This window comes from Moschus berezovskii, chromosome 13, assembly GCF_049115385.1.
Source record: "Moschus berezovskii isolate FMDL1 chromosome 13, NW_MosBer_1.0, whole genome shotgun sequence".
NCBI lineage: Eukaryota > Metazoa > Chordata > Mammalia > Artiodactyla > Moschidae > Moschus > Moschus berezovskii.
The window spans coordinates 63,711,935-63,723,161 of NC_142472.1; the positions used below are offsets into that span (position 1 = coordinate 63,711,935).

Consider the following 11,227-nt stretch of genomic DNA (forward strand, 5'->3'; position numbering starts at 1 on the left):
ATGGAATGTTTTTAACGTCGCAACTAGTAGACTCCTACCCAAAGATCTCTCCACGATGGATTCTGTAAATTGTGTGCGAGAACTAAACACGACTGGGCTGCAGCTCCTAGGGGAGCAGTCCATGCCCTCCTCGAGCAGGTTTCTAACCACTAATCCAGTTTCCACCTGTCAAAATCCTAAGAAATAACTACCTTGAATGACAAATCAAGTTTTCTAGACTTGGACAAGTACGACTTCTCCCACTCTTAGATATTTTAAATGAACAAACCGGAATTTAGCCTTATAGTTATTCATCTTTTATGAGTTTGATGAAAATAAGCCTGATGACAAATAAGTCAAGTCCCTGGTGGTGGTTTAGTTGCTGAGTCGTGTCTGACTCTTGTGACCCCATGGACGGTAGCCCGCCAGGCTCCTCTGTCCATGGGATTTTTCCAGGCAGGAATATTGGAATGGGTTTGCCATTTCCTTCTCCAAGGGATCCTCTAGACCCAGGGATGGAACTCAGGCCTCCTGCACTGCAGGCAGATTCTTTACCGTCTGAGTCAGTTCCTCCTAAACATGTAAAGTTAAAGACAAAAGCTTGGAGACATGGCAGAGCTACTAAGGGAGTGAGAATAAACACCCCATGAGGCTCATACTGAGGCGCCACTGGCTTCTCACTCTCAAGCCATCTCTTCCTTCCCCAGTGTCCCCCTCTCACCCCTAAAAGCTCTAGTTCCCCGCCACAGACTGCAGGGCTGTCATTATTAACCCATCACAGAAGAGCAGTCAGGTTATTCATCAACAGTTAGCATAGTAATAAGATCGGTACTGTTTTCTTCATCAGCATCCACGAAAACCATGTGCCGTTTATACAGCAATCTTGAGGAAATTACCTGTTCAAGCACCCTCTTACACCGTTTCTTCTCAGACATATTTATCCTGAACAAATCTTCAATGGGACGAGAATTCTGTGCATCAACAATGTTTCTACCAAGGAAATACAATTTAGCTCTTCATTTAAGAACATGGACATACACATTTAATACACAAATATATCTGAGTAACCTTTTTTCCATGATGTAACAAGAAGAGTATGATTATTCAGTTTTGATTGACGAGTGTAATTAATAACATGTTTATATAAATATGGTAAATATAGTGACTGAATGATGTTTACCTGGCTACTTGAAAGTAACAAAGTAATATTTCAAATTAAAAAAAAATAATCACTATTTTGAGATTCTTGCAAATCTACCCTGTCCGTGTCAGGAGAGCTATTGGCAATAAAACAAACCTCTGTGCTAAATGCATAAAAATCAAGGTTGATCTAAAAATGAAGTTTTATCTTATGTTTTATTTTAAATTTGTGTTTTTGTGGTCATTTATAAATATATTAGGGACTTAAAAACTGCATGTGCTGGAAATAAATAGCAATTTATACACTCTCATAAATACATTATAGAGTAGGTTCCTTTTCTCTAACATTCATTTCTCAAATTTATTTCACAATCATTTCTCAAATGCTGTGCTGGGTGTTTTAAATCTTCTCGTATTTAAAATCTGCATCCCTACCAGGTAGATAAGATCCTTATTTTCACAATTGAGGAAAACAAGATCTAGAGAGAATAAGTGTATATGAAGCAAAAAAATATATACTGTCAGAATGTAGAAAACCCATCTAACCATAAATCTATGGATTTATCAACAAGCCTTTCAAGCTGTTCTGAGAGGGAAGGCAAAGCAAGTCACCAATATGCAGCCAAATCAAAATAATTAAACTCAATAAGCCCCACTAATTTTACAAGTTTATAATCACGTGTAATGAGCACACTAGTTACTCAGACATAAGAATTCAGCTCTATGCTTTCCTACATTTTATTAGTTCCATTTACCAATATAATTCTGACACATTAACATACACTAATGAGTTAAAAAGATGTTTGAGAAGTTTTCCAAATTTTTCTCTGAGTAAAAAGAAGAAGAAATACTTACGAAGCTAACAGTTCAAGAGCAACTAGTTTGTCTTTACTGAAGGTGAAACAGTTGAGTATATTGACCACTTCTCCTGGGTGAACAGCCACCATTTTCTATTAATAAAAAAAATAATTTTACTTTCAACATGAGAAATTTTCATGCCAGAATCTGCCTTTTGGGGTGGGGGGTAGTGTAATTAAATGTTCTTAATATAAATATGTGAGATGAAAGCTGCTTAATCAAAAGTAAGCTCTAACAACTATGCGGATTAAAACTAGGCTTTTTCAATGTAACTACTTTAATTGAAGAACTAAGTTCCCCTATGCGCTCTTTCTTATCCACATTTCTCAATATGTTCATCTATAAAAAAAAATTACATATTCTACTTTCCTCAGAAAGGCTATATAAAAAGAGGCTATTTACAAATAAGGGAGACACATTGCTCGAAAAGTTAGAAAAAAAATCGTGATTTCCTCATTTGGAGTGCTAGGTTATGTCACAATCAGCACTTCTAGTGAAGTCCATGGTGCTGAATAGTGTTATTAAAAAAAGGTGCTCCAATCACATGGTTAGGGGAAAGATGGGTTAAACATTAACAGGTTCTTTTACTGCAGAACTTCTAAGAAAGTTAATGTGCACTGTGACACTTGATGATTATATGGACTGTTACGTAATTTAATATTTGTCTAGGATACCTATGTTTTTGAAAAGCAGGTCAATTTATATATTTATGTTAGCAGTGGAGGAAATTAAAAATCAAAGTCAATATAAGGAGATTAGTTAGAATCAACTGATCAACCAAAGTTGTTTTTAAACACTATTAACCTGTATCACCAAAAGAATTGGTAAAACTGCATGCCCCCTTACATGTCTGTAAATGGACATCTAAAAGTTCTATCGGAAGGTTACATGTCTGCAAAAGATTGATTTCCTTATATGTAAGTTTATTATATATTTCTGAAGACCTTGGATCTACTGCTGTAGCTCGTTTATGAAAATGTCCATAATGTAACCTAATCGTCAAAGTCAGTCTTCGGTATGACACAGTAAAATCAGACTTATTTTGTCTTTAAGTACATGAAGGTGTGCCTGTGCAGCCTTCTCACTTCTGAGTTTTAATTCTAAGGTGGGTGGATAGTCAAGCTAGCTTCAGAGCTTTGTCATGAGTTTGCTGTTCTGATAAAATAAGCCAAGGTCCCCAACAGCATTTTTTACAGAAGCTCTCTGCTTTGCTCTCCTTTTCTTTGGTCCTTAGAGAAAATTTTTCAACCCCTGCTGATAGGTGAATGAGTGAGACAATCTTTTCTTTTTTTAAAGCAGAAAAAAAGCAATTGTTAAAGAGAAGAAGCACTAACAGACCCAGACACTTTCTTACGCAAATTAGTTTAGGAAGGTAAGGGTCTGTCTGTGCATGTGCTCGCTCAGTTGTGCTGACTCTTTGCGACCCCATGGACTGCAGCCCTCCAGGCCCTTCTGTCCATGGGATTTTCCAGGCAAAAATACTGGAGTGAGTTGCCATGCCCTCCTCCAGGGGATCTTTCAACCCAGGAACCAAACCAGCTTCTCCTGCACTGGCACATGGATTCTTTACCACTAAGCCACTGGGAAGCCCTCAAGATCAGCAGATTTCTTTACAGCTATCAGTGCCTCATACTCCCAGGAAAATCCTCTGTATCATTTGACTTCAGAGCCTCTGAAAATTTAGGCTCTAGCACTGTGCCATCTGTATGGGCCACTAGACATGTTGCTTGCTTATATTAAAATCAAACAACACCTTAAAAATACCACTCCTCAGGCAGATGACACATTTTAAGTGCACAAAACCCACATGTAGCCAGTGGTTACCATATTGGATAGAGCAGATACAAAACATCTGTGTTGTCACTGAAAGGGCACTTGGACAGCAATGGTCTCAAAATATGTAGGCATAGATCAGTCTGAATGTTCTAAGACTAAATACAGGAAGGTGAAGACACACAAAAACGGAAGTAAATAAAAATACTTACGAATTTGAATCCTATGTTTTGCTTGCCTATAAATATTTTCTACCCCAATCTGCCAATTAGAACTCTGTACAATTTAATAGTACAGTACATGTGATTGAAATTTACAATTTGGGAAGCTTTAATGTTTTTAACATAGTTATTTTTGAATAAAGTATAATGGAAGTTAGTGTCTGCAACTAAAGTAAACAAATTGCAACTTGAGATGAATGACAGAAAATCAGGGGAGAACTCAAAATACTTAAAATTCTACATTCTAAGGAAAAGTAAATTACTTACGTGCTGTAATGCTTTCATTGCCTTCAACTGAGGCTCAGCCCAGGAGAAATATCTCAGTAAATCAACCACCTGAAAAGCAAATAACTAAATTTAGCTCTACCAACAACGTGTTTGCAAACATTTCTACAAGATTTATTTCCATACTCTGAATTGCTAGTCAAAGTGTGCTGCCGGGGTCCAGATGACGAGGCATAAGCATGACACCAGAATTTAGACTGTGAGGTGGAGTAGCCACGTGCAGCTGCTTACATTTAAATCAACTGAAACCAAATCAAAGAGAAAACTCAGTTCCTTACTGGCATAAGCCACATGGTAAGGGAGAGCTCAACAGCTGTGTGAAGCTGGTAGCTACCACCATGGTTAGTACAGAGAGAGACTGCCACCGTTACAGAAAGTCTTGGACAGCACTGGTCTAGAAATAAAGGAATGTATAAGGTAGGGAAAGAACCTGGAAAAAAAGAAAGTTGGAAAAGTACTAGATGGACATAAACTGTTCTCTTAGGAATATAAAGATATAGTATGAATGGAAAGCTTTAAAACATTTAGTGGAGAATGACAGTTTTAATCATAGAAAAAGGTCTCCAGTGGTGTGGTTTAGTGGTGGTCCACTAACTTCTACTGTCTAACGCAGATGTGGAGGGCATACTATTCTGATTTAGACCACAGATCTATTCTCTAAAAAGGTGAGAATTACCCATCACGCCAGCAGCTTCTAAACAGTAAGTCACTTTGAGAGCACAGCCAGCCAGGCTCTCTCCTACCACCACCAGCCAAGTTCAGGTGAATGAGGGAGACACTGTGCCATGGCCAGGGAGAGGTGAGCAGAAACCACAACACTGCAGTCTCCGGGTCCACTGCCTCCAAGGAGAGCCCAAAAGGGACAACAACAACAAAAGACTCAGGATGAGAGGATAATAAAACCTGGGTTAATGAATTATTTCACTCTGAGTTCCTCAAAATGTTACGGGTTCAATTATTCCACAAAGCAAAGTTAACACTAGAAAACGGGGGGGTATGTAAAGAAGAGTAAAAAGACTTCTCACTCCTCACTGAGAGATACGTAAGTAGCAAACAGTTATTGTGTGTACTTTCTATACAACTTGGGAAGACAGTATGTCCTTACTTTTATGGGAATAATGTTTTTACAATACACAGTGAATGCTACCTGGGACTACACCAACCATAAAGCTTCATAAACTATCATGTATGATATAGGATGGGAGATATTCATTATAATAAGTAGGCTTATAAGATCACACTTAGGAAGTAGCTCGATAAAATTTTTAATGACTGTAGCAAAGTCATTAAATTCCTACTCTGGGAAGTTTTCTACAAAATTTCACATGTATACATAGAAACACATACAAGAGAAGGAAAGAAAAGCTATCAGCTATGTGAAATTACAAATCTTCCTGAAACATTTAAGTTTTAAAAATAAAGCATTGTGAAAAGTTATGGGACATGTGGAAACCACTCATTAAACAGGTAGCAACATGTGCAAATCACAGAGTAGCTCTCAGGAATTTAGGAGGCAGAACTACAGGCTTAATGTTCTTCCAGTTTTGAAAGTCTTGAGAAAGAGATGAAAAGTTGGGGCATTTACTTACCAGCTCAATCTATAGTTTCATCCACTGTCTGTCTACCTTACTCATGTTCCCATTTCCCAGAACTGTTCTCCAGAGGTACATTTCTATTTCTGCTTCATATCTCTGTCAAGTATTTTCCAAGTATTCCTTGGAAATCCAGCTGTCTCTGCATGTGTGTATATACACGCAAACCTATTTTTCAAAATCAGCAAACTCCTCCTAAAGCTGGGTGAAAGTTTCCACTAAACAATCCCACTGATAATATCAGTCTTCTAGAAGATACAGGAACTACTTATTAGACACTATTTTTTTTCTTATTCGTGGCTTCACATAAGAACATATATCACCATTTGTTCCAAGTTGTATAAGCTGTAGTGAATTCTGCAATTACTGACTCATAAACACCGTACAAATTTGGGTATGTTAACTATTAGAAGTTTACAGACATATGATACTGCGCCCAGAATATAAACACTTTGAACTGTGTTTTTCAGACACTGCATTTTAAAATCATTTTAGCATATGATATCGTGATGAAAGTGGGTATGCTTATAAAATATGCCAACTATAAATAATGTAAAGTTTTCTGTTAAAACTGAAAGCTTCTAAAGTTCCTGAACAGAGCAACAAAGTAAAAGCAATTCTGAACTTGATCAGAAGGTAAATAAGTAAAGGCACTAATCAGAACATCACTGTTTAAAAAAAAAAGCTTTTGCTTAAATAAACAAAAGAATACCTGTTCACTAGAGAAATATCCGTGTACATATTCAATCGCTTTTAATTTGTACTCTGTCAAAACAGCCTAAAAACACAGAAAAACAGAATAAATATATGTGAGCAGAACAGCAATATGCATACATGAAAATTGCCTATGCAACTCAAACAGCGGCAGACCTGCTGTAGCCCAGAGACAAGGAGGCTGATAAAGTCACCATGGTGATGTGACATTCCACCTTTGGGGTTCCATGCTATTAGGGATACAATTAGACACCAGGAAAAACCCCTGGCCTCCCTACTCACTCCTACAAAGGGAATAGAATTGTAATAGATAAAATTCTACATTAATAGAAATTAAGTATTCCTGTAAAAGTGATTGAAGTTTTAAATCACCCCAAATTCAACCAAACCATCATTTTTAAGGTTAAATGTACTAGCCATTACTCATTCAGCAGATAATTATTTACGGCGCACCTATATGCACTAACTGGTAGAGAAACATGGGTAAAACAAGGTCTAGTCCAGGCTCTCAGTATTTCTACTGAGATAGGAACCGGCCAATCTGTGTGCCTGCCACTAACTAGCAGTGTGGTCTCTGGGAGGTACTTTAATTGCCCTGAGAGCCTCTTCATCCACAAAAGGGAACACCAATCACTATCTACCTGAGGATTAAAATAGTCAAGAGTAAATGTGACACAAGTTCAGAGAGAAGTTCGTGGCCTTGACCCAGCACCATCTAGAGCCACAGGAAATCACGTATGATTCTCCTGGCAACTACATGCTAAGCTCAGAGATGGAAATACCAGACTATCACAATCTGGTAACAACCACTCAGTAAAAATCCACTAATCCCCTTTGTATGGTGCCAGATCTTAACTAGACTTACTGTAGGGGTCACTTTCTAGTATGTAGAAATATGGACAGTACTAGTATAGGACGGGGGAGCCTGGTAGGCTGCAGTCCATGGGGTCGCGAAGAGTCGGACACAACTGAGCGACTTCACTTTCACTTTTCACTATCATGCATTGGAGAAGGAAATGGCAACCCACTCCAGTGTTCTTGCCTGGAGAATCCCAGGGATGGCGGAGCCTGGTGGGCTGCCGTCTATGGGGTCACACAGAGACAAACACGACTGAAGCGACTTAGCAGCAGCAGCAGTATATAGTACTTTCTAGTATAGAAATATGGTCAATCATACTCCACCCACCCGCCTCCCGCCAAAAAATCAACTAATCCCTCTGCATTCATTACAGAACAATCATAATTGTACTTTCTACATGCATCATGCTGCTAGAACACCACGACCAGTCAACAGAGAAACATGCAGGGAGCTCAGTAGTTGAATTTTCATGAAAAAGGGAAGGGAATGGGATTCTGGATAATGTACTCTTGGGAGTTTATTATTGCCATTATTGGACACAATCAAAAGCAAGTTTTTGGCCCCAATCCTGGACTGTGTTGCTGCCAAGTCATGTCTTAATTCTTTCATCAGCACTGAGAGGCCTAGCCGTATCCCCAGGCACACCACCATAGCTGGAGTCAGAAGCCCTGACCTTGAACACTGAACCCCCTCCCTTATCAGCTGGGTAATTTTGAGCTGGCTAGTTAACCTCCAGAGACTAGACGTGCCATCTGTAAAATGAGGGGTATAGAAGGCAGATTAAACCAAACAACGCCTGGAGAAAGTGCTTAGAACAGGCACACTCTAAGTGCTCAATAGTGAATATTATTATTAGCCTCTTCTTAGAAAGCAGGTTACATATTGCCTTTCCCCCTCCTTTCTTCTTCCTATTTTTCTAGTGTCATCTTACATGCCTTTGTTTTTAAATGACAATAGTGACAGCTAGTATTACCTACAGACAGAATGGTAACACTCAGGAAGAGGTTACCTGGTTTAAACTGACTTACATTTACAAAGTCTGAGAGCAATTTTGAAAAGCCAACAGTAACTCTCATACTTAGATGCACTATATATTTATCCTATTTTAATAACCTAGTACTATGTTGATGTATCTAATTATTTGGCACAGGCAGAAAAAGATACATCTTGATTTCAGACCAGAAATAAGGGACTTATATTATGAATCTGACTTTAATCTCTAGAAAAGTTCCTATTCCTTTCATTAGTATTTACCACGTCATCTTTCCACAATTTGTCAGGGAGAGAATATACAAACCGACACCGTAGAGCTTCCAACGGAGAAGGCAATGGCAAGCCACTCCAGTGCTCTTGCCTAGAAAATCCCATGGACCGAGAAGCCTGGTGGGCTACGGTCCATGGGGTCGCTACGAGTCGGACATGACCGAGTGACTTCACTTTCACTTTTCACTTTCACACATTGGAGAAGGAAATGGCAACCCACTCCAGCGTTCTTGCCTGGAGAATCCCAGGGACGGGGGAGCCTGGTGGGCTGCCGTCTATGGGGTCACACAGAGTCGGACATGACTGAAGTGACTTAGCAGCAGCAGCAGCAGCAGCAGCAGCAGCAGAGCTTCCAAAAGAAATAGACTCCTCTCCCTGAACAAATTGTTTTCTCATAAATAGTAGTTTAACATCAACATTAACAAATTGTGGCAAATTCTAAGTATGTACTCAGCAGGCTAACATCTTATTGCAGATTTTCATTGGGCAAATTGGATTTGCAAAAGCAGAAATTTTATTTTGATTCAAAGAAAGAATACTCAATAGCATTACAAATGTAACCTAACATGCAAATTTGAAAATAAAAATTTATGAAGGAAAACAGCATTTTGCTTTATAAAGAATGAAAAACAGGCAATTTTATTAATAGTTTCATAAGCTGAAATAATAATAATCACGAGTGTACAAGGTAACAAGTCTTTCCCCCTCAATCAAGGGTCTTGAAAATATGAAAATGGCAAGGAAACAGCCGTGAAATTCTAAGCAAAGGACCCTGTATTAACACACGAATGGTTAGTCAGTCTTTTCAGGTTTAATTTTGTAAAGGCTTAAATTTGCGCTTAAAATACTGTTAAGCCTCAAGGCTACATTCCAATTTTTTTAATTTTTTGTTGTCTAGTGGCATGTAGGCTACCTACAATAGTCTTAAAACGAAGCAAAAACGTAGCAAGCAGAAGCAAAAAAGTTTTGAAATGCGAGTTATTGAAGCCCATTCCTAAGAACTTGCCTTTACGCTTAATACCACACTTTTTATTAGGATACTAACTTTGTCCCGCCGAGGCAACAAATAAAGTCTGCTTACACTCAAAAATCCTGTCATCATAGCCACCGTTAAGAAACTTTCTACGTATTTGTAGTTTTCAGTCAATCTTACTGAAAGATGAGGAAATCGGTTCAGAAATACGAAATTACTTATCCAAAAATACAGTGATTCAAGATTTGTAGGGCGGGCTTGGGAACCGAGGGCTCTGAATATAAGCTCCGCAATACCGGTCTGATTCTCGAGCAGTTTGGAGTTAGCAAAAATCTCCGTTTCGTATCGTGAAATATATCAAGATATAAACTCCTACACTAGACGTTAAAATTCCAACCAGTTTTGCAATCCTTAAATCCATATTTTACACAATCTGCTCGCAGTCCCCCAAAGAGAACAAATCATGAGAATTCGTAACTCATAGGTTGAAGGAATTAAGTGCAATTACCTTTCTAATTTCATCCAGCACCATTTCAAAGGACTTTTTGTCCATCTTGACTACGATCTCGACGAGGTTTTAACAGTTACAGTTTCAATTACAAAACGTTCATCCCCGGTCCGCCCCGAGAGTAAAAAATGTTTCCCGCTAAGGAAAAAGACTCAAGGAGCAGGAGGGAGGATGCGCAAGAGGTAGAGGACTTCAAAGTCTGCAAAAATGTCTAAAAATGGGGACTTATAAAAACTTTTTATTAAAAAAACAAAAACAAAATAAAACCCGTCAGGCTTCCCCGGCTTCTTTCCACAAAGCTTCAGGACCACTCGGGGAGGAGCCGGGTTCTCTGAGTCCCGCAGAGAAAACCCGGCGTTCGGCAGCCCAAGCCAGAGCGTCCGTCCCCGCAGCGCAAGGCCAGGCGCCGCCGGAGGAAGATCGGGGAAGCCGCCTTCCCGGGTGTAGCGGCCGGAGAAGCAGAGGCACCCGCGCCCCGAATCCTGCGGCCGGCGAGGAGGGAGGCGCCGGCTTCTCGGCCCGCACCAGCGCCTCGGCTGCCGCTCACCGCCGCGCAGCTGGCCTCATGGCCCGGCTCTCGCTCACTCCCCGCAGCTACCGCCGGACTCCTGGGTCCCGCAGCCCGGGCTAGTGGCGGCCTGGCCGGCTCTTTGTTACCAGCTGCCACCGCTTCCGGGAGCGGGCCAGCTGCCGGCGAGCACCGGGAGCCGGGCGAAGGGGGTCACGGTCTCGGGTAGGGGGGCTCCCGAACACCGCAGCGCCAACAGCGCCGGGAGCGCTTCCTGGTTACCCCCACGGCTTCCCCCGGCTCGCTGGGGACCTTCGATGGAGCCCGTCGCGCCCGAGTCAACTCAACTCTGCGCCGCCAGGTTAGGCCCCTCTATCCTGAGAGCCCAAGAAGGGGTCCTGGTGTGGGAATGTAGGTGTCCCTGTTAGATGCCTGTACCTCTCGGAATTGGATGCGGCAGAAGTCCTTCCCAAAGCCTGAAAGTTATTTTTGGAGGGTCACGCCCTTAATTCTAGAGTTTGATCGTGCTCGTTTTTGATTGGTAAGTCCGAATT

At 40.5% G+C, this 11,227-nt stretch overlaps 1 protein-coding gene across 1 annotated transcript in view; it reads right to left on the reverse strand.

Annotated features, from left to right (window-relative positions):
• PROSER1 (proline and serine rich 1) overlaps nt 1-11,054 on the reverse strand; it is a 31,290-nt gene extending 20,236 nt beyond the window's left edge. Inside the window, exons 1-5 of the mRNA XM_055426205.2 lie at nt 10,166-11,054; nt 6,561-6,626; nt 4,239-4,307; nt 1,975-2,069; nt 876-969 (exon numbers count right to left, since the gene is read on the reverse strand). Of these exons, the coding sequence (XP_055282180.2) occupies nt 876-969; nt 1,975-2,069; nt 4,239-4,307; nt 6,561-6,626; nt 10,166-10,210 (369 nt within the window). The 5' untranslated portion in view covers nt 10,211-11,054. The remainder of the gene's footprint in view (nt 1-875; nt 970-1,974; nt 2,070-4,238; nt 4,308-6,560; nt 6,627-10,165) is intronic.
• Nucleotides 11,055-11,227: the final 173 nt, after the last annotated feature.